This window comes from Oncorhynchus tshawytscha, linkage group LG16, assembly GCF_018296145.1.
Source record: "Oncorhynchus tshawytscha isolate Ot180627B linkage group LG16, Otsh_v2.0, whole genome shotgun sequence".
Lineage (NCBI taxonomy): Eukaryota > Metazoa > Chordata > Actinopteri > Salmoniformes > Salmonidae > Oncorhynchus > Oncorhynchus tshawytscha.
This window is the reverse complement of record NC_056444.1, coordinates 71,455,233-71,479,206: the sequence shown is the minus strand read 5'-3', so window position 1 is coordinate 71,479,206 and position 23,974 is coordinate 71,455,233. Positions and strand designations below refer to the sequence as shown.

The window sequence follows — 23,974 nt, the reverse complement described above, 5'->3', positions numbered from 1 at the left end:
AGTGTTCATTCAGTGTCTCCCTATATTAATGTAGTGTTCATTCAGTGTCTCACCTATATTAATGTAGTGTTCAGTCAGTGTCTCCCTATATTAATGTAGTGTTCATTCAGTGTCTCACCTATATTAATGTAGTGTTCAGTCAGTGTCTCACCTATATTAATGTAGTGTTCATTCAGTGTCTCACCTATATTAATGTAGTGTTCAGTCAGTGTCTCACCTATATTAATGTAGTGTTCATTCAGTGTCTCACCTATATTAATGTAGTGTTCAGTCAGTGTCTCCCCTATATTAATGTAGTGTTCATTCAGTGTCTCACCTATATTAATGTAGTGTTCAGTCAGTGTCTCCCCTATATTCATCGCGGCTGCCTGAATATAGGGAAAAATGGCACAAACATCACAAACAGTCATTCTATTACCAAACTTTGAATCTGCACTGTTCTTCAAGTAAATGTATTTGTGGAAATTGTTAAAAGTAGTCCTTGTGCATAGAGTTGTATGGTTTGTTTAACCTTGCAATTATTGGTTTTGTTTGACATGCATATTACATGTAGTCTCAGCATCACCCTGTTACTGTGGATTTGCACAGATACACTGCTACTATACTCTTTAAATACTACAGATATGGACTCTGTCATGCAATGGGAGGACTTACATGTCTTTCATGTCAGATATTCAGTGCAAACCTGTTTTTGTTTTGTCATTATGGGGTATTGTGTGGATAGATGAGGGAAAACAAATATTTAATCCATTTTTAGAAAAGGCTGTAATGTAACAAAATGTAGAAAAAGTCAAGGGGTCTGAATACTTTCCGAAGGCACTGTATATGTCATTTATCAGTCCTACAGTTTAAGTATTTTATTCTGTGATTGGAAATTAGTGTCAAATGTATGGGTCATTACAAATACACTGTACAGTCGTGGCCAAAAGTTTTGAGAATTACACAAATATTAGTCTGCTACCTCAGTTTGAATGATGGCAATTTGCATACACTCCAGAATGTTTTGAAGAGCGATCAGATGAATTGCAATTAATTGCAAAGTCCCTCTTTGCCATGCAAATGAACTGAATCCCCAAAAAACAATTCCACTGCATTTCAGCCCTGCCACAAAAGGACCAGCTCACATCATATCAGTGATTCTCTCGTTAACACAGGTGTGAGTGTTGACGAGGACAAGGCTGGAGATCACTCTGTCATGCTGAGTTTCAATAACAGACTGGAAGCTTCAAAAGGAGGGTGGTGCTTGGAATCATTGTTCTTGCTCTGTCAAACATGGTTACCTGCGGAGCACGTGATGCTGCTGAGCTGAGCAGACATTGACAAATCAAGCTCTTCAAAGTTATTCCATTATTACCTAAATAACAACGTTGAAACAATATTCTAACATCAGCTGATAAATTGTCAAGTACTTACCTTCCCAAAGAGCCATGGACCTCCGACCAAGAGGAAAGAAGGACGACCAAAACGTTGTTGATTTCCAAGATATTGATAACGCCACAGCTAGCAAGATTAGCATTAGTCCTCATAACTCAGATGACAATTTCAGACTGTTGCTCTCGGCAGGCCCGCTGGCTACTCTCCTCCGAGAAATTCAGGATGGTAACAAAGGTCTTTCTCTGAAAATTGACAAGAAATCGGCTGATGTCCATTCTTCCATTGACAACCTGAAAACCTCCATGAATGTTCTCCTTTTGAGAACGACTGAGGCTGAGTTGCGCATTAGCACAGTTGAAGATACCATCACTCGACATGACCAGGTTCTGATACAACTGCAGAAGGACAATGCCTACCTCAAAAACAAGGTAGACCAGATGGAGAACCAGAACAGACGAAGCAATATCCATGTGGTGGGATTGAAAGAGGACAGCGAGGGCCGTGACCCGGTCTGTTTCTTCACTCACTGGATCCCTGATGTCCTAGGCATAATCAACTTCACCAAGCCACTGGAAATTAAACGTGCAACTGAAAGCAGAGGAAAGTAAGAGGACAATTAATGCCAGAGAAACTCTTACTAATGAGATATCTTTCGACCCTACTGAAATGAATGATACTTTTAAGAAATACTACGAAGACCTCTACACTTCCCAGTCAAGTGATGATCTATCAGAGATCGACTCCTTTCTCTCCACTCTCAACCTCCCATGCCTGTCTGAGGAAGACGGATAGCGCCTGAGTGAACAGTTCTCAGTTCCTGAATTGTTGGAGGCCATTAAATCCTTACCCTCTAATAAATCTCCTGGGGAGGATGGCTTCCCTCCAGAGTTCAATAAAGAATTTAGGGAGCTGTTGGTCCCCTACCTTATGGAGGCACTTAAAAAAGCCGGGGAAGACAACTGCTTTCCAGAGTCTTTCTCTCAAGCAGTGATTACTGTAATCCACAAGAAAGGGAAAAAACCTGCTAAAGTGTGCCTCCTTAACACGGATTGTAAACTGGTCACCAAGAGGCTATCTAAGAGACTGGAGTCATGTCTTCCCCTGTTGGTCAAGCCAGATCAGACTAGATTCATAATTAATAGACTGTCCTCCAATAATCTCAGAAGGTTCTTTGATATAATTCACCTAGCTAACAACAACAAAATACATAGCGTCGCAGTCTCCCTCGACACTGAAAAGGTCTTCTATAGGGTTGAATGGCCATACCTCTTTCGCATCTTGGAAAAGTTTGGGTTAGGTACTGTGTTTGTAAATTTGATAAAATCACTCTACAAATCTACTAAAGCTAGGATTGCTACCAATGGGGGAACAGACAAGGTTGCCCAATTAGCCCCCACCTCTTTGCCATCGCCATTGAACCGTTGGCTGAGGCTATTAGAACGTGCCCTGACATACATGGCTTTGAGGTGGGCCCCAATACCCATAAGTTATCACTCTTTGCGGACACCTTATCTTATTTCTAACAAACCCAGAACACTCCCTCTCTCACTTGCAGATCCTACTACAGTGTTATAGTTCTTTATCTGGATATAAGGTAAATTCTGATAAAAGTGAAATCTTACCGTTGTCTCTCTTTGACCACCATACCATCAAGCACAAGTTTCCTTTTAGATGGTCTCCTATGGGCTTCACATATTTGGGTATAATGGTGGATGGTAACCTGAACAACCTATATGAACTCATTCTGGCTAGCTTGTTGAAAAAGGTGGAGAGTGACCTTTGTAAATGGATGGACTTGCCTCTCTACTGGGTAGAATAAATGTAATTAAAATGAATGTCCTGCCCAGATTTCTATATTTGTTTCAATCTCTTACAATGCTCTTATGTCAGGACTAACACTACGTGAGCTAGATAAACCCAGACGTAGATGGGAAAACGATCTGGGTATTGATCTTGATGAGGATCTATGGAGTGACCTATGCAGGGATGGTGTTACATCCACATTGAACTCCAGATACAGACTGATCCAATTTAATTTCCTCCATCAGCTCTATATCACCCCATTTAGACTGCACAAGTTCAACCCTGATATCTCCTCCCTATGTTTTAGATGTGGCTCAGATGAAGGAACATTCCTCCATTCCACTTGGCAGTGTTCAAAACGACGCGTTTTCTGGCAGGGGGTATGCAGTACCATATCCTGAATTCACGGGGTTGCATTCCCTTTAGACCCGGAGGTCTGTCTACTGGGTAACTTTACTAACTCCAACCTTAGGCAAAGCCATACTATAAAGCTAACAGAAATATTGTTAGCGATTGCCAAGAAATGTATTGCCTTGAAATGGAAATCGGATTCCCCCCTGCCAGTTGCAATGTGGCAATCAGTTAATAGTGTATATATAATATATATATATATATAATATATATGTCACGGTCGTCCTCCTCTTCATCTGAAGAGGAGAGGCGAGAAGGATCCGAGGACCAAAATGCGGCGTGATATGTGTTCATGTTGAATGTTTAATGAAAGAAAGAACTGAACACTGAAACACTATACAAAAACCGTAAACAAAATAACAACCGTGAAGCTAATGCGAGCTGCGCTGATACAAGCCATCAACATAGACAATCACCCACAAACAAACAGTGCAACCCAAGCTACCTAAGTATGATTCTCAATCAGAGACAACTAATGACACCTGCCTCTGATTGAGAACCATACTAGGCCGAAACATAGAAATCCCAAATCATAGAAAATCAAACATAGACTGCCCACCCAACTCACGCCCTGACCATACTAAATAAATACAAAACAAAGGAAATAAAGGTCAGAACGTGACAGTACCCCCCCCCAAAGGTGCGGACTCCGGCCGCAAAACCTTAACCTATAGGGGAGGGTCTGGGTGGGCGTCTGTCCGCGGTGGCGGCTCTGGCGTGGGACGCGGACCCCACTTCACCATTGTCTTAGTCCGCCTTATTGTCCGCCTCCGTGGCTTTCTAACCATGGCCACCCCTCTCAATGACCCCACTGGACAGAGGGGCAGCTCGGGACAGAGGGGCGGAAGCTCGGGACAGAGGGGCGGAAGCTCGGGACAGAGGGGCGGAAGCTCTGGACAGAGGGGCGGAAGCTCTGGACAGAGGGGCAGAAGCTCTGGACAGAGGGGCAGAAGCTCTGGACAGAGGGGCAGAAGCTCTGGACAGAGGGGCAGGGGCTCTGGCGCCTCTGGGCTGAGGGGCTCTGGCGCCTCTGGGCTGAGGGGCTCTGGCGCCTCTGGGCTGAGGGGCTCTGGCACCTCTGGGTTGAGGGGCTCTGGCGCCTCTGGGCTGAGGGGCTCTGGCGCCGGACAGGCAGGAGACTCCGGCAGCAGCGCCGGACAGGTGGGACCACCTGCAGGGAGGAGACAGAGAAACAGCCTGGTGCGTGGGGCTGCCACAGGAACCACCAGGCTGGGGAGACCTTCAGGAGGCTTGGTGTTAGGAGGAGGCACCTGAAGGTCCGGGCTGTGGGGGAGCACTGGAGCTCTGGTGCGCAGCCTTGGCACCACTTCCCCAGGCTGGACAACTCCTCTAGCCCGGACCCTCCAGAGTGCAGGCACAGGTTGAACCGGGCTGTGGGTAAGCACGGGAGATCTAGTGCTTACTACACGCACCTCTCCCTTAGGCTCCACTCCCACATTTGCCCGGCACGAGCAGAGCGCAGGCAGAGGACGCACTGCACCCTCCCAGCGCCCCGGAGACACAGCACGCAGAGCCGGCGCAGAATACCCTGGACCAAAACTGCGTACCGGCGACCAGACCCGCTGAGCAGGCACCATACGCCCTGGCTCGATGCCCACACTCGCATGGCACTTTCGGGGGGCTGCCCTATAGCGCACCGGGCTATGGGCACGTACTGGCGACACCGTGCGCTTAACGGCATAACACGGTACCTGACCAGTAATGCGCTGCTTATAATAAGCACGAGGAGTGAGCTCAGGTCTGCTACCTGGCTTAGTACCACACCTCGTCTGCCTCCCCCCAGAACACTTTTGGGGCTGCCTCTCGTACCTGTCGCACTGCCCTGCTGCCTCCTCATATCGCCGCCGCTCAGCTTTCGCTGCCTCCAGCTCTGCTTTGGGGCGGCGATATTCCCCAGCCTGTGCCCAGGGTCCCTCTCCGTTCAGTATCTCCTCCCATGTCCAGGAGTCCTGTGATGCTGGCCGCTGTTGTTGCTGCTGCTGCTGCTGTCGTCGCTGTCTTTTACCACGCCGCTTGGTCCTTGGTTGGTGGGTGATTGTTCCTGTCTCTGTGTTTGCACCAGATAGGACTGTCTAGGTTTTCACACGTTTCTTGTTTTTGTAGTCAGTTGTTCATGTGTACATTTACGCATTAAAAGAACCATGGACACTTACCACGCCGCATATTGGTCCTCTGATCCTTTTCGCCTCTCCTCTTCGGAAGAAGAGGAGGAAATCCCTGACAGAATCACCCACCAACCAAGGACCAAGCGGCGTCCCGAGCTTCTGCCCCTCTGCCCCGAGCTGCCCCTCTGTCCAGAGCTTCTGCCCCTCTGTCCCGAGCTGCCCCTCTGTCCAGAGCTTCTGCCCCTCTGTCCCGAGCTGCCCCTCTGTCCAGAGCTTCCGCCCCTCTGTCCAGAGCTTCCGCCCCTCTGTCCCGAGCTGCCCCTCTGTCCCGAGCTGCCCCTCTGTCCAGTGGGGTCATTGAGAGGAGTGGCCATGGTTAGAAAGCCACGGAGGCGGACAATAAGGCGGACTAAGACAATGGTGAAGTGGGGTCCGCGTCCCGCGCCAGAGCCGCCACCGCGGACAGACGCCCACCCAGACCCTCCCCTATAGGTTAAGGTTTTGCGGCCGGAGTCCGCACCTTTGGGGGGGGGTACTGTCACGTTCTGACCTTTATTTCCTTTGTTTTGTCATTATTTAGTATGGTCAGGGCGTGAGTTGGGGTGGGCAGTCTATGTTTGTTTTTCTATGATTTGGGTATTTCTATGTTTCGGCCTAGTATGGTTCTCAATCAGAGGCAGGTGTCATTAGTTGTCTCTGATTGAGAATCATACTTAGGTAGCCTGGGTGTCACTGTGTGTTTGTGGGTGATTGTTCCTGTCTCTGTGTTTGCACCAGATAGGACTGTCTAGGTTTTCACACGTTTCTTGTTTTTGTAGTCAGTTGTTCATGTGTACATTTACGTATTAAAAGAACCATGGACACTTACCACGCCGCATATTGGTCCTCTGATCCATTTCGCCTCTCCTCTTCAGAAGAAGAGGAGGAAATTCCTGACAATATAATATATTATATTATACATTATATAATGTTTCACACGTAATGTATAGTATGTAGCTCATTATTATTATTTTTTATTTAGCTCTTTATTATGACTTATTTATTGTATGATTGTATATACAGTTATTATTAATATTATTATTTTAAAAAATAATAATAATGCTTGTCTGTTACTGTCACTTTGTCCTATTGCTGTCTAATATCTTTTCACTTTTGTTTTAATTGGAAAATGCATACATAAATTATTTAAAAAATACATGGTTACCTGCAAGGAAACACGTGCCGTCATCTTTGCCTTGCACAAAAAGGGCTTCACAGGCAAGGATATTTCTGCCAGTAAGATTGCACCTAAATCAACCATTTATCGGATCATCGAGAACTTCAAGGAGAACGGTTCAGTTGTTGTGAAGAAGGCTTCAGGGCGCCCAAGAAAGTCCAGCAAGCACCAGGACCGTCTCCTAAAGTTGATTCAGCTGCAGGATCGGGGCACCACCAGTACAGAGCTTGCTCAGGAATGGCAGCAGGCAGGTGTGAGTACATCTGCACGCACAGTGAGGCGAAAACCTTTGAAGGATGGCCTGGTGTCAAAGAAGGGCAGCAAAGCAGCCACTTCTCTCCAGGAAAAACATCAGGGACAGACTGATATTCTCCAAAAAATACAGGGATTGGACTGCTGAGGACTGAGGTAGTCATTTTCTCTGATGAATCCCCTTTCCGATTGTTTGGGGCATCCGGAAAAAAAGCTTGTCCAGAGAAGACAAGGTGCGCGCTACCATCAGTCCTGTGGCATGCCAACAGTAATGCATCCTGAGACCATTCATGTGTTGGATTGCTTCTCAGCCAAAGGAGTGGGCTCACTCACAATTTTGCCTAAGAACACAGCCATGAATAAAGAATGGTACCAACACATCCTCCGAGAGCAACTTCTCCCAACCATCCAGGAACAGTTTGGTGATGAACAATGCCTTTTCCAGAATGATGGAGCACCTTGTCATAAGGCAACAGTGATAACTAAGTGGTTTGGGGAACAAAACATCGATATTTTGGGTCCATGGCCAGGAAACTCCCTAGACCCTAATCCCATTGACAGTTTGTGGTCAAACCTCAAGACGCGGGTGGATAAACAAAAACCCACAAATTCTGACAAACTCCAAGCATTGATTATGCAAGAATGGGCTGCCATCAGTCAGGACGTGGCCCAAAAGTTAATTGACAGCATGCCAGGGCAGATTGCAGAGGTCTTGAAAAAGAAGGGTCAACACTGCAAATATTGACTCTTTGCATCAACTTCATGTAGTTGACAATAAAAGCCTTTGACACTTATGAAATGCTTGTAATTATACTTCAGTATTCTATAGTAACATCTGACAAAAATATCTAAAGACACTGAAGCAGCAAACTTTGTGGAAATTAGTATTTGTGTCATTCTTAAAACCTTTGGCCACGACTGTAGATTTAGGCTACAGTGCTGTATAACTATTTAGCACTTTTACATGTATCATCAGGCCTCGCTATGTCAAAGGAAGGTAGCATTGCAGACACACTGCTCCTATACTATATATATAGTGTACAACATTAGGCTCTGTCGTGTGTGTGTGCTTTGATATTCATTGAATGTATCTGTCATTTATCATGGGACTAGACGTTAAAGACAGTGGAATGTAACAGATATACTGATAGACTGCAACTAATATTCAATGCATTTCATTTGCATTAAGACACAAATCAGGATTATTCATCTCACATTGGTTCTCAAAGACTTGGCCTTGTGTCATACGAGGTATTTTAACTGTTCACACACTCCGATTGCCAATTTCCACAAAGCTCGTCCCTCTTCGCAATTCATTCAGTCTGAATATGGACTTTTTCTTAGTTGTGTAGCTTTTTCTGTTGAGATACCTATTTTTTCAAAAATTCTGTCCTTTCTAATCATCACTTTCTATTTTTCTCTTTCTCTTTCCCCTCACACTCCATTCCGCACCCACCAACCTCGACTAACTCTGTCCTTTTTCCTGCTTCATCTCAGTTGTTCTTGTTTCACCTTGACCCTTATCTTTGACCCATATCATTGACCCTTATCTTCGATCCCACATCACTCCCATCTGCCCTCTACCCTCCACCCACCCACTCTACTCCCTTTAGCATAGCACTGGTGGTGGAGCCTCCCTTTTCGGGGGACATTCTAAGCCCAGACCAGCCAGACTACAGTCCAATGCACTCTGATCTCTAATGCTCTCTGATCTCTCTACTGCTACTATTTTCCTTATACTCTCTATTGAAATACCTTGGCGTATCTTATCATCGTCTGCTCTGTTCAGCTATGCACTCTCATTTCCACATTCACTTTAGACACCATTCCTGGGACTCTTGGGATTGTGAAGTTTGAGTCCAGTCTGAAGGTTTTTCCATTTTAGGCAGGCTGTAATGTTTTCTGATGCCAGTGGAAAATGATGGGGTTATTCCATCATGTCATAACTTTCCCTCCCTACCTATGACACTAGCACTAGCATTTCAGCTAAAAACAACTGGGCCAAAATAGGTTTTCATTTATTTCTTGATGGGTCACCATTTGTCATTTCGCCCTGAAAATCATGTTACATATTTCATACTGTAATTACTTTCAATATTCCCTTATTGCCTTGTTAGGGTTATAGTTTTAGTTCCAACACTAAGCATGACTGAACTGATACACGGATTGGTCCACCCGAATGAGATACACAAGATGGAGCCGACAGACATGGTCACCCTGTATATGTATTTGTATTTATTAGGTATCCCCATTGCCAAGGCACAAGCTACTCTTCCTGGGGTCCAAACACATTAAAGCACTTACATTACATATAAAACAAAATATAAAACAGTACATCATATAACATTATTACACCACTGCATACAGTATCTACAATACAAAATGTATGATACCACCATACAACAATATTACTATGTACGTATGTGTAGAGTGGGTGTGCTAGCGCTTGTGTGTGAATGCCTGTGTCTGTACCTTTGTGTGTGTCTCTTCACAGTCCCCGCTGTTCCTTAAGGTGTATTTTTACCTGTTTTCAAATCTGATTTTACTGCTTGCATCAGTTACTTGATGTGGAATAGATTTTCATGTAGTCATGGCTCAATGTAGTAATGTGCGCCTCTCATATTCTGTTCTGGACTTGGGTATTGTAAAGAGACCTCTGGCGGCATGTCTTGTGGGGTATGCATGGGTGTGCAAGCTGTGTGCTAGTAGTTTAAACAGACAGCTCGGTATATTCAGCACTTTTACATGTATCATCAGGCCTCGCTATGTCAAAGGAATGTAGCATTGCAGACACACTGCTCCTATACTATATATAAAATGTACAACATTAGGCTCTGTCGTGTGTGTGCTTCTTACAAAAACAAGTAGTGATAAAGTCAATCTCTCTTCCACTTTGAGCCATGAGAGATTGACATGCATATCATAAATGTTAGCTCCCCGTGTACTTTTAAGGGACAGCTGCCCTGTTCTGAGCCAATTGTAATTTTTCTAAGTCCCTCTTTGTGGCACCTGATCACACAACTGAACAGTAGTCCAGGTACGGCAAAACTATGGCCTGTAGGACCTGCCTTGTTAATAATGTTGTTAACTTAGAACTACCCATCCCGGATCCGGGATAATTATCAGCAACTACACTAATTAGCATAGCGCAACGGTCAAAAAATATTACTGGAAAATATTCATATTCATGAAATCACAAGTGAAATATAGTGAAACACAGCTTAGCCTTTTGTTAATCACCCTGTCATCTCAGATTTTGTAATTATTACAGCCAAAGCAAGACAAGCGCTTGTGTAAGTTTATCGATAGCCTAGCATAGCATTATGTCCAGCTAGCAGCAGGAAGCTTGGTCACGAAAATCAGAAAAGCAATTCAATTAAATCGTTTACTCCCAGTTAGACAGCAAATGTTTCTTTTGTTCCATAAAGATTATTTTTATAGCCGAAATACCTCCGTTTCTTGTCCACGTTTTGTTGAGAAATCCACCCGAAATTGCGGTCACGACAACGGCAAAAAAAACTCCAAATTAGATCCATAATATCGACAGAAACATGGCAAACGTTTTTTCTAATCAATCCTCAAGGTGTTTTTCAAATATCTATTTGATAATATATAAACCGGGACAATTGGCTTTTCAGTAGGAGCGAGAGGAACAATGGCCGCATTTGTCTATTACGCACAAATCACTTTGAGAGCCACCACCTGACCACTGACGCAATGTTGTCGTTCACGCTCATTTTTCAAAATAAAAGCCTGAAAAAAGCCATAGAAAAAGGAATCTGGTTGATATCCCTTTCAATGGTTAATAGGGATGCATAGGAACACAGGGGTTTCAAAATAAGAGTCACTTCCTGATTGGATTTTTCTCAGGCTTTCGCCTGCAATATCAGTTCTGTTATACTCACAGACAATATTTTTACAGTTTTGGAAACTTTTGCCTGTTTTCTATTCTAAGCTGTCAATTATATGCATATTCTAGCATCTGGTCCTGAGAAATAGCCCGTTTACCTTGGGAATGTTATTTTTCCAAAAATGAAAATAGTGCCCCCTAGTTTCAAGAGGTTAACTTGTTATGGCTGCAATCCCGCTAACGGGAGCGATATGACAACTACCAGTGAAAATAGAGGGCACCAAATTCAAACCACAGAAATCTCATAATTACAATTCCTAAAACATACATGTGTTTTATATCATTTTAAAGTTAATCTTGTTATTAATCCCACCAAAGTGTCCGATTTCAAATATGCTTTTCAGCAAAAGCACTATAAAGGTCTCCACCAAACCACAACAAGCACAGCCATTTTCCAGCGAAATATAGCATTCACAAAAAGCAGAAATAGAGATAAAATTAATCACTAACCTTGAATTACATTGGCTTATTAGATTCACTAGTTCCAAAAACATCAAGTGATTTTGCATAAACACATCGTTTCAACAGAAATAATCATCATAAATGTAGATGATAATACAAGTTATACACATGGAATTATAGATATACCTCTCCTTAATGCAACCGCTGTGTCAGATTTCAAAAAACGTTTACGGAAAAAGCAACCCATGCAATAATCTGAGGAGCTCAGAATAGTAGCCAAATTAGCAGCCATGTTGGAGTCAACAGAAACCAGAAAATACATGATAAATGTTTCCTTACCTTTGATGAACTAAATGTCCGTTATTTATGTCCAATTAGCTACTTTGGTTAGCGCGTTTGGTAAACAATTCCAAAGTCACAAAGCGCGTCCACTATAACGTTACGAAATGTCCAAAAGTTCCATAACAGTCAGTAGAAACATGTCAAACGATGTACTGAATCAATCTTTAGAATGTTGTTTACATATATCTTGAATAACATTCCAACCAGAGAATTAGAATGACTTCAGATGACCAGTGGAACGCAGGTCCTTCCCCTGTGAATGCACATGGTGAAAGCATGGTCAACTCGTGGCAGTGGTGACTATTTCCTTTCTCATTCGACCCCCCTTCACATTAGAGTCATCAGACAAAGTTCTATTGACCGTTAACATCTAGTGGAAGGCGTAGGAAGTGAAAACTCATCCATATCTCGCTGTAATTTCAATGAGAGCTTGGTTGAAAATCTGCCACCCCCAGAAAAAATACAAGCAGGAAGTGGAATTTCTCAGGTTTTTGCCTGCAATATGAGTTCTGTTATACTCACAGACATACTTCAAACAGTTTTAGAAACTTCAGAGTGTTTTCTATCCAATAATACTAATAATATGCATATATTAGCACCTGAGACTGAGGAGCTAGCCGTTTACAATGGGAACCTTTTCATCCAAGCTACTCAATACTGCCCCTGCAGCCATAAAAAGTTAAGAAGGCAAGGCAACACTTTATTATGGACAAACTTCTCCCCTTCTTAGCTACTGTTTTATCAATATGTTTTGACCATGACAGTTTGCAATCTAGGGTTACTCCTAGCAGTTTAGTCACCTCAACTTGCTCAATTTCTACATTATTCATTACAAGATTTAGTTGAGGTTATGGGTTTAGTGAATGATTTGTCCCAAATACAATGCTTTTGCCACCCATTCTGAAACTAACTGCAGCTCTTTGTTAAGTGTTGCAGTAATTTTAATCGCTGTAGTAGCTGACGTGTATAGTGTCGAATCACCTGCATACATAGACACACTGGCTTTACTCAAAGCCAGTGTTATGTTGTTAGTAAAGATTGAAAAAGTAAGGGGCCTAGACAGCTGCCCTGAGGAATTCCTGATTTTACCTGGATTATGTTGTTCTGTTAGACAAGTAACTCTTTATCCACAATATACTGTAGCAGGGGGTTTAAAGCCATAACATATACGTTTTTTTTCTAGCAGCAGACAATGATCAATACGGTCAAAAGCTGCACTGATGTCCAACAAATCAGCCCCCACAATATTTGTATCATCAATTTCTTATCAAGTGCTTAGCTTGTTGAATGTCCTTCCCTATAAGTATACTGAAAGTCTGTTGTCAATTTCTTTTACTGTAAAATAACATTGTATCTGGTCAAACACAATTTTTCCAAAAGTTTACTAAGGATTGGTAACAGGCCGATTGGTCTGCTTTTTGGGCCAGTAAAGGGAGCTTTACTATTCTTGGGTAGTGGAATGACTTTTGCTTCCCTCCAGGCCTGAGGGCACACACTTTCTAGTAGTATTAAATTGAAGCCCTGTTCCTAGCTCCTAGCCAACATATTTTCTCAGAACGTTTCTTGCATTATTACCTACAGCTGGAAAGCCGGACTCTGACATTGCTCATTCTAATATTTCTACATTTCTTAATTTCTCTCTTTACATTTTTGGGATTTGGATGTATTGTTTTGTATTGTTAGGTATTACTGCAGTGTTGGAGCTAGGAACATAAGCATTTCTCTACATCCGCAATAACATCTGAAAAATATGTGTATGCGACCAACATTCTTTTATTTGAATGATGCAAATCAAATCACGTGCGCCAAATACAACAAGCCCTAACCAACAGTGCAATTTTTAAGTAAAAAATAGGTATTACGTAAACAATAGATAAGTAAAGAAAATAAAAACATGAAAAAAGATAGTGAAAATAACATTAGTGAGGCTATATGCAGGTGGTACCAGTACAGAATAAATGTGCAGGGGCACCGGTTAGTCGGGCTAATTGAGGTAATATGTACATGTAGGTATAGTTAAAGTGACTATGCATAGATGATAAACAGAAAGTAGCAGCAGTGTAAAAGAGGGGTTGGCGGGACACAATGCAAATAGTCTGAGTAGTCACTTGATTACCTGTTCAGGAATCTTATGGCTTGGGGGTAAGAGCTGTTGAGAAGCCTTTTGGTCCTAGACTTGGCGCTCTGGTACCGTACACACTACCCTATGTGGTGCCTTGCGGTCGGAGGCCGAGCAGTTGCCGTACCAGGCTGTGATGCAACCAGTCAGGATGCTCTCGATGTTGCAGCTGTAGAACCTTTTGAGGATCTGAGGACCCATGCCAAATCTTTTCAGTCTCCTAAGGGGGAATAGGTTTTGTCGTGCCCTCTTAACGACTGTCTTGGTGTGTTTGGACCATTCTAGTTTGTTGGTGATGTGGACAACAAGGAACTTGAAGCTCTCAACCTGCTCCACTACACCTCCGTCGATGAGAATGGGGGCGTGCTCAGTCCTCCTTTTCCTGTAGTCCACAATCATCTCCTTTGTCTTGATTACATTGTGGGATAGGTTGTTATTCTGGCCCCACCCGGCCAGGTCTCTGACCTCCTCCCTATAGGCTGTCTCATCATTGTTGGTGATCAGACCTTCCACTGTTGTGTCATCTGCAAACGTAATGATGGTGTTGGAGTCATGCCTGGCCATGCAGTCGTGGTTGAACAGGGAGTACAGGAGGGGACTGAGCACACACCCCTGATGGGCCCCAGTGTTGAGGATCAGCATGGCAGATGTGTTGCTCCCTACCCTCACCACCTGGGGACGGCCCATCAGGAAGTCCAGGATCCAGTTGCAGAGGGAGGTGTTTAGTTCCAGGATCCTAAGCTTAGTGATGCGCTTTCATGTGTGGTGTTGAACGCTGAGCTGTAGTCAATGAATAGCATTCTCACGTAGGTGTTCCTTTTGTCCATGTGGGAAAGGGCAGTCTGGAGTGCAATAGAGATTGCATCATCTGTGGATCTGTTTGAGCGGTATGCAAATTGGAGTGGGTCTAGGGTTTCTGGGATAATGGTGTTAGTGTGTGCCTTTCAAAGCACTTCATGGATTCGGACATGGGTGCTATGTCCGTAGTCAGGTGACCTTAGCGCTCTTGGGCACAGGGACTATTGTGGTCTGCTTGAAGCATGTTGGTATTACAGACTCAGTCAGGGACATATTGAAAATGTCAGTGAAGACACCTGCTAGTTGGTCAGCACATGCCCGGAGAACACGTCCTGGTAATCCGTCTGGCCCAGCGGCCTTGTGAATGTTGACCTGTTTAAAGGTCTAACTCACGTCGGCTATGGAGAGCGTGATCACACAGTCGTCTGGAACAGCTGATGCTCTCATGCATGCCTCAGTGTTGCTTGCTTCAAAGTGACCACAGGAGTGATTTAGCTCGTCTGGTAGGCTCGTGTCACTGGGCAGCTCGCGGCTGTGCTTCCCTTTGTAGTCCGTAATAGTTTGCAGGCCCAGCTGACTCAGTGCGGTCTTTGTGGTGGTAAATAAACAGCCACGAAAAAAAATTATGAAAACTCTCTTGGCAAATAGTGTGGTCTACAGCTTATCATGAGATACTCTACTTCAGGCGGGCAAAATCTAGAGACTTCAGGCACCAGCTGTTGTTTACAAATACACACAGACCGCCCCCTGTGCTGTTCTATCTAGACGGTGCAGCATATATCCCACTAGCTGAATGTTTTCCATGTTGTCATTCAGCCACAATTCGGTGAAACATAAGATATTACCGTTTTTGATGTCCCGTTGGTCGAATACCTCGTCTAATTTATTGTCCAATGATTGTACGTTGGCAAGTAATATTGATGGAAAGGGAGGAATTCCCACTCGCCGTCGGCGGATCCCTACGAGGCTCCCTGCCCTGTGTCCTCTATACCTGCGTCTCTTTCTCTTGCCAATGACAGGGATTTTGGCCTTGTCGGGTGTCTGAAGTACATCCTGTGCGTCCTGCTTGTTGAAGAAAAAAATCTTTGCCTAATCCGAGATGAGGAAATGATCGTTGTCCTGATATCCAGAAGCTATTTTTTAGCTTTCTTCTGGTGCCATCTTACTTTGTGATAGGACCACTTCCTGCCAGTAGGTTCTATGTCAGTATAGTGGACTGACAAGTCCAACAGACAATATTAGTTAACTGTTCTGCCATTTTCCTGAAGTGTTTTTTGACATTCACATTGTGTTTTGTGGAGAGAGCACAAAAAAGGCTCCAGTAATATTGGGCCAGAAGTCATTCAAGTCATTCCCATGAGTTCCTGAGTTTGAAGCAGTCTATTCTGTAGAACAGGGCTGTTTGGCTGACCACCAGCAGTCGGGTTAAGTAGCAGAGGTTCCTCTCTAAAAGCCAAAGCTGACAAAGAGTCCCTCTTTCCCACACAGCCCCACACCACCCCACATTGGCCTTCCTAGACCCCTTGGAGAGAGAGACAAGAGAAATAGAGGGTCTCATATCGTCTGGTCCCTGGTGGGATGTGTAATACGACTTGGGCCTTGTTCTTGTGGGTTTGTGGTCTTGCTCACTCTGTCTTTCTCTCTTTCTCTCTTTTTTACCCTCTCTTCCTCCCTCCCTCACCCTCTCTCTTCCCCTCTCTCCCATTCTCTCTCTTTCTCTCTGCCCCTCTTTCTCTCTCTCCCCCTCTCCCCCTCTCCCCTGCCATAGGCGCTGGTGCTGGTGGGGAGGGAGGAAAGAAGTGGGGTTGAAGGTCGGGCTGAAAGCGGTTGGGCTTTAAAGGCCAGGCTGGGCGCACGACTCAATCAGCTCTTTGTCTCCTGCTACAGGCCTCTGTGTGTTCAGAGGGGGCCCGGTCCGCCTTACAAAGCCATCACAGTTCTACTGAACAGCTTTAATAGCTAAATACGTTTGTGAATTAAGAGTTTGGAATGCTATTTTTCCAGGCTCCTTTTTTTCTTCTCCCCCGCGCTCACTCTCAGCAGGCGATTTCTTCATCCTTGGTGGTGCTTGATGGGGGATTTCCCCCGATGGAAAAAGTGAGTGCTCCTCGGAGAGAGAGAGAGAGAGGGAGAGAGAGAGAGAGAGAGAGAGGGATGCAGAGAGAGGGATGCAGAGAGAGGAAGAGAGAGAGAGAGAGAGAGAGAGAAAAAGAGAGAGAGATAGGGAGAGAGAGAGAGAGAGAGAGAGAGAGAAAAAGAGAGAGAGAGAGGGAGAGAGAGAGAGAGAGAGAGAAAAAAGAGAGAGAGGGAGAGAGAGAGAGAGATGCAGGGATGCAGAGAGAGGAAGAGAGAGAGAGGGAGAGAGAGAGAGAGAGAGAGAGAGAGAGAAAAAGAGAGAGAGAGAGGGATGCAGAGAGAGGAAGAGAGAGCCCTCGTTAGTGTTAAGGGCACAGCCCTACACTGTAACCAAAGAATCATGAGTACTGAGTGCGCTCGCCAGGCCGTAACGTGTCGTCAGAGCGGCAAGCTCAGAGGAGACAGGTCTAATGTCTGTGACTGTGTGTGTGTGTCTGTTCGCTGCAGGGCCAAGCGAGTGCACAGTGAAGTGATTAGATTAGCGACGGGTAAAATGAGGCTTTTTAATCAGCCATTTTGATGTTGCATGTCTTCTGGAACTGTTTTCAAACTGTACAATGTCCTTTAGCACGCTGACTGACTTTGTGGAACAGCCAACACAGTCGACCATGTCCATGCCACACTGCTGACGCCTGCGCTTCTACACTACATACAGTAGTCAGCCCATTGTGTGGGTTTTTATACCAAATCTTTTCAGTTCACTCTTCAACAAATAAAGGCCTTTCCTCACAAGAAGTGGAAGGCGTCTTGGAGGAACCAGGCCAGCTTGTGCCAATGTTCTGTTGTAATTTGAAGGCAGCTTCTCACCAATAGACATAATGACACAGCTGCCTTCCAGCCAGCCTGTCCTGTCACTGGCACAATCACTATCAGAACCCCAGGGCCTCAACACAATAGATGTATGGGGCAGCCTCTGTGTGCATGTGCGTGTGCGTACACGTGTGTGTGTGTGTGCGTGCGCATGTGTGCACAAGCGTGCGTGTGGCACTCTTAATCCAACTTTTAATCGAACAGCAGGGTTCCTAAAGCGTAATGAATGCACGCTGTCATTGTCAACAGCAACACGTTGTCTAGCAATATGTAATTAGTGATTCCACAGAGAGAAAGGGAGAGGGAGGAAGTGTGCATGTCCATGTGTTTGGTTGAGGCCCCAGCTCACGGTATGCCCACATAAAACATGACTCGTCAATATAGCCATGGCAAGTAGCAACTGACTGTAAGAAAGAACACAAATATTGACTTCCTTCCCCCAACCAGGACCATACCAGATCGAGGCCAAGCAGAACAAAAGCTGGCAGACCCAGGCCAGCTCAACACGGTTGGCAGGGGAGTGAGAATAGGTGCACCCTGAGGGGGGGTCTGCCTGGGCTATTTAAAGGATGTGTATTTGTGAGTCGTATGAGAGAAGATGTCTTAGAACGGAAATAGATATGCAATAAAAATAGACCCTATTATAGATCATGTAATAATAATAAGACAAAAAGGATACGAAGTTGCAAAATGGTTAACCTTCCTTTGCAGACAGCAGTGACAGTAGCCTACAGTATGTCTACGGAAACATGGCATTTTAAAGCTGCATAAATCGACCGTAGAACACCACTATGGATAGTACAGCCTCTATATTATGACCAGCATGCCCTACTTAACTCATAGAGCCAGGTCAGGTTATCTTCGCTAACTCTGTTCTCCATAGGCAGTAGAGCCCATGCTCCAGCCTCTCTGTCCCATCTGGTGTGCTTGACTTTGTGAAGGGAAAGGGAATGTTGAGGCCCACCTCCAGAATCACTCACTTGAGCATTTTTCACTGCAGCCGTTGGCATAGTAATTCTACTGCCTGGGTTAGGGCTAGGGCGGGGCTAGGGCTGGGGCGGGGCTGGGGCGGGGCTAGGGCGGGGCTAGGGGCTCCCCTCTTTTTCAGTGTCTAACTCAAACTGTGATGTCACCTTTTCACTGTGAATAAAAGTGTAGCTAGCAAGGCAGTGAGTGACCCACCTTGGCTGACAGTGTAATTGTAATTGTACTGTAATTGTGTGAGATCGTCCACACTTATGGCTATGTGTGTGTATTTGTGTGACGAGTGTTGACATCTGTCTGACGTGCACATGTGTGTTATAGACAGAAGGTGTGTTTGTGTGTGTATCAGTGGAGGCTGCTGAGGGGAGGATGGCTCATAATAATGTCTGGAATGGAGCGTGGAATGGCATCAAACATGGAAACCATGTGTTTGATGTATTTGCTACCATTCCACAGATTCCGCTCCAGCCATTACCACGAGCCCGTCCTTCCCAATTAAGGTGCCACCAACCTCCTGTGGTGTGTATATGTGTGGGCGTACGGTATGTGTGCATGTGTACGTCTAACTTGTTCCTGTTGTTCAAGCGTCCTCTATAAGTGGTACAGTTGTCAGTTTTAGTACAGACCACAATTGAGATATGGAAATAGACCCCATCATTTGTACATGGCTCTGAATTTAGCCACAGTTATGTTTGGTGAATTTCTTTCTCCAAACATTGAACCAAAGGCCTCCCTGAGGGACATTTGTCCCAAACATTATTCAAGTTTGATTCTCATTTCATTTTGAATAAGGCAACACCACCAAAGGATAGTCCCATGTAAATGTCGCTTTGTGGACATTATGTTGCTGAAAAATGAGTATAAATGTTCATGCTGTGGTTCCTGTGTGTCTAACTAACCATTGTCTCTCTCTGTGTTCCAGCGTACTACAGAGCTCTGGTGAACTTCACAGACTCCATTGTGTACAGGCCTGACATGGAGGACATCTCCTCACTGTCTTTCCAGGAGATCTCTGATGCGGTGGTGGACACGGTAGGTCAATTCCAGAACCATATATACTATATACCACGGGTATTCAAATCTAACCCTGTGCGGTCCGGACTATTGCTGCTTTTCTGTTCTAGCTGATCATTAATTGCACCAACCTGTTGTCCCAGGTCTAAATCTGTCCCTGTTTATAGGGGAAGAATTAACAACAAAAGCAGTGGAACTGGCTTTGAGGCCCAGATTAGAATTTTAGGACTGTATGCAGTAGGCTTATTCCAGAACATACTGTATACTGTGTACTTTAAGCGGTACGCCTAACCTTCCCTCCCCACAAGGGCTGTAAACTTTACACAGGCCAGGGCAGGATTCTCACACCTTGCATTCCACTGCCACGTCATGTCTGCCACACAACGTTATTGATTGCGGATCAGGCCATATACTGTAGATCATTTGAGTCAATATACTCATGTATAGCCTGTCTTTTTACTGTTGTTTTATTTCTTTACTTACCTATTGTTCACCTAATACCTTTTTTGCACGATTGGTTAGAGCCTGTAAGTAAGCATTTCACTGTAAGGTCTACTACACCTGTTGTATTCGGCGTACGCAACAAATAAACTTAGATTTGATTTGTATCATATACTACTCTACATCATGTTAGAGCACTTGTTAGGAAAGTTGTTCTATTTGTTAAAACATGTTGCCAAAAATGCATCTCTGCTGGTTTGTACCCATCTAAGTATATTTTTTCTCCTTCTACAGTTGGAGTCGGAGTACAACAAGATCCCAGGCATCCAGACTGTCAATGTGGTCCTCATCAAGTGAGATGACTGCTCATCTTCAGCTACTGTTGATGAAACCCCACCAGTCTTACTTTTACTTACTTGACTTATTTTAGCCTGGGTGTAACAATGGTGGTTTAATGAACCATGCTCACATGATGAGTAACCTTGTCTGAGATCTGAAGACTGCTCCCAGAGCTAATGCTAATGCTTAGGCTTCAGCTTATACTCATCTGGTTGGTCCACCAAACACTGTTGTAAGCTGAGTGTAACTAATCAATGTTCTTACATTAGATAAAAGGATGATATGCCCCAACCCACGTTTATCTAAACCTGGAGCACTGCACCGTTATCGTCACCACGTCCCTCTCTAAAAAAAAAAACATCTGTTCTGTCCTGGCCTGTGTGTAGGAAGATGCTGAGGCAGGATGGGGTGGATGTGTTTGTAGAGCTTGACGTGGGCTCTGACTACAACAACAATGACAATCAGATCCGCAACGTGCTCTATGGAGTGGTGAAGGAGGGAACCATCGCCTCCTACATTACCTCTGTCCAGGGCTTCCAGTTCAGACGCCTGGGAGAAGGTAAGGACCACAGGGGATAATATATACTCCGCAATGTAAGGACTTTCCAGGATGCTGACATGGCCAAATATACAGCATCCAGATTAGGAAGATGTCTAAATTACGGCATCCATTTTAGGAAGTCGTAAGTGAACAAATAGGTCTGATCTCATAGCTAGGGTAGTCTTTATTTATCATATCTTATTACAATCTTTCAATGAAGCTAGACTAGCCAGCCCAAGGCATCATGCTAGAAAAGGCCATTTTTTGTGTTCACTTTTTCCCCTCTATATGTCTCCCCTTCAATCATACCTATTTCTGTCAATAAACCGGAAAGAAAGAAAAGAAGGGCTAGGTAATCATAGGTAGTGTCCTTAATTTGTCTCTCTGGTTTCTAGCTCTGCCCCCTGTGAACCCCATGGCTGTGCCAGGTTTGTACTGTACCATGCCGACCTGGGTTCAATGCTATTGGAAATCATTTCAAATACTTTAGCTGGGTTTGACTGAGCTTGCCTGGCGCATTGGAGTCAATAGAATAGTAGCAAAATAGTATTTTAACCCAGGTCTGGAACAATGCCTGCTGCACGGAGACTGCTAGAGCTGCTGTAGAAGTGACATGACTGTTCTGTAGTGTGTGTAGAGTGCAGAATGCAGCTATTTGTGGATGGTGATGATGAACAGGATGATAATTAGGTCGTTGAGAATCTGTTAAGAGTTCATGCAGGAATGTTATGCATGTGTGCACCTGAAGCAGAAGTCTGACAACGTTTTGGTTTTGCACTGCCCAAGAGAACTGCATGGCATGAGTTACGTTACAGATATTGCTATTTGCAAAGGGAAAAAAAGTCTTCAGAGTTTCTTCAGAAGGATCTCCATTACATTATGGCCATGTCCCACCTCCGGTACGCTAGCTGTTAGACTGTTAGCCCCAGGCCCCAGAATGACCCGCAGTGACCCAGGATGGTCATTGGAGGCTGGTGAAAGGAGGATGGCTCATAGTAATAACTGGAATGGAATTATGGAATCCCATTCTGATACCATTCCATGTATTCCATTCCAGCCATGACAATGAGCCCATCGTTCGATTTAAAGTGACACCAGCCTCCAGCCCCCTAGTTGTTCATCAAGTGCTGGTTCAGCTCTGGCCTGGTGGAACAAAGTGCATACAGGGGTTATTATTTTCACCAGGAAGGTTGCTTGTATTTGACGTGATTTGAACAGGAAGCGTTGTGTTGTGCATGTCTGACCTTTGAACCCACCCGTCTCTCAGTGGTCCCAGACCTTCGGCCGTGCATGAGGGATGAGCACACGTGTCGTGATGGGGGTTGCATCCCTCTGGAGTACCTGTGTGACAACAGACCTGATTGCAATGACATGAGTGATGAGCTGGATTGTGGTGAGTTGCATGGTATGGAATGGATCTGGATCTGTGCTGTGACTAAATGGTTGTCTCAAGCATTTAATTGAACATGTCTTTGTAACGAGAGAGTCAACTCAAATGTTCACTTAAGTTGAATTTTCACTTAGTCTTCTATTGGCATCAATGCATGACAAAGTGACAATGTAAGTTAGGTGGGAGTTAGGATTCGCCTCTGGATTTAACAGATCTGTTGGTTTTCAGATAAGATCCGTCCTGTTGCAGTTACCCCCACTCCTCCCACCACCATCCCCATCAAGAAGCCCCCACGCCCCCCTGGTCCCCCAGGGCCCTGCAAAGTGGACCAGGCCACCTGTCAGAATGGGGAGTGTGTCCCCAGAGACTACCTCTGTGATGGAGAGAGAGACTGCTCTGATGGCAGCGATGAGTTCAGATGCGGTAAGCACTTAATGGCAACCACTAATACTTCAAAGTACATACACGCAGGCACGCATGTATATACACACACCAGTGTTTCTGTTAGCCGGTAATATCAAATCAAATCAAATCAAATTTTATTTGTCACATACACATGGTTAGCAGATGTTAATGCGAGTGTAGCGAAATGCTTGTGCTTCTAGTTCCGACAATGCAGTAATAACCAACAAGTAATCTATCTAACAATTCCAAAACTACTACCTTATAGACACAAGTGTAAGGGGATAAAGAATATGTACATAAAGATATATGAATGAGTGATGGTACAGAGCGGCATAAGCAAGATACAGTAGATGGTATTGAGTACAGTATATACATATGAGATGAGTATGTAAACAAAGTGGCATAGTTAAAGTGGCTAGTGATACATGTATTACATAAAGATGCAGTAGATGATATAGAGTACAGTATATACGTATACATATGAGATGAATAATGTAGGGTATGTCAACATTATATTAGGTAGCATTGTTTAAAGTGGCTAGTGATATATTTTACATAATTTCCCATCAATTCCCATTATTAAAGTGGCTGGAGTTGAGTCAGTGTGTTGGCAGCAGCCACTCAATAGACGGCTTTTGTCCGATAAAACAAATGAAAAGCCAATAAATAAAATTGCCGCCGGTCAATTGTCCAGGAGAAGAAAAAAAATCACATTGCAAAATAATGCATTTTAGCCTATTGATTGATTGAAATAGCTGTCGATTTAGCGTGAGAGATGCTGCTACAGCTCATCAAACAGCCGTTTGTTGCTGCTGGAGTGAAACATGTGCTTTAATAACCTCAATCATTGCACAACAATTCTAAAGGCAATCACGTGTAAAAATGTTTTTTTTTAAAACATGGTCACAATTTAAAAGAGCTAGGCCTACTTTATATTTTTCTCAACTGCTAAATTGAAGGCATCCAGATAGGCTTCAGCGTGTCACACACCACTTTACATTGAGCTGGAGACAGTATGCATTTTGAAAACATCTACTAAATTGTTTGTAACCTGAACGTTTTACTACATATTTGGAGGCATGTCTGACCTAGCCTAGCCTAGCCTAGCCTAGCCTAAATCTAACCAAACCTGTAGACCATTATTTTATAAAGACATCCATA

General features: G+C 44.2%; 1 protein-coding gene across 12 annotated transcripts in view; it reads left to right on the top strand.

Annotated features, from left to right (window-relative positions):
- Positions 1–23,974, top strand: part of hspg2 (heparan sulfate proteoglycan 2) — a 181,428-nt gene that overhangs the window by 65,485 nt on the left and 91,969 nt on the right. For all 12 annotated transcript variants that reach the window (XM_024376139.2, XM_024376138.2, XM_024376129.2 and 9 more), the window contains exons 4-8: positions 19,606–19,715; positions 20,433–20,491; positions 20,864–21,036; positions 22,286–22,411; positions 22,637–22,831. In XM_024376139.2, the coding sequence (XP_024231907.1) occupies positions 19,606–19,715; positions 20,433–20,491; positions 20,864–21,036; positions 22,286–22,411; positions 22,637–22,831 (663 nt within the window). The remainder of the gene's footprint in view (positions 1–19,605; positions 19,716–20,432; positions 20,492–20,863; positions 21,037–22,285; positions 22,412–22,636; positions 22,832–23,974) is intronic.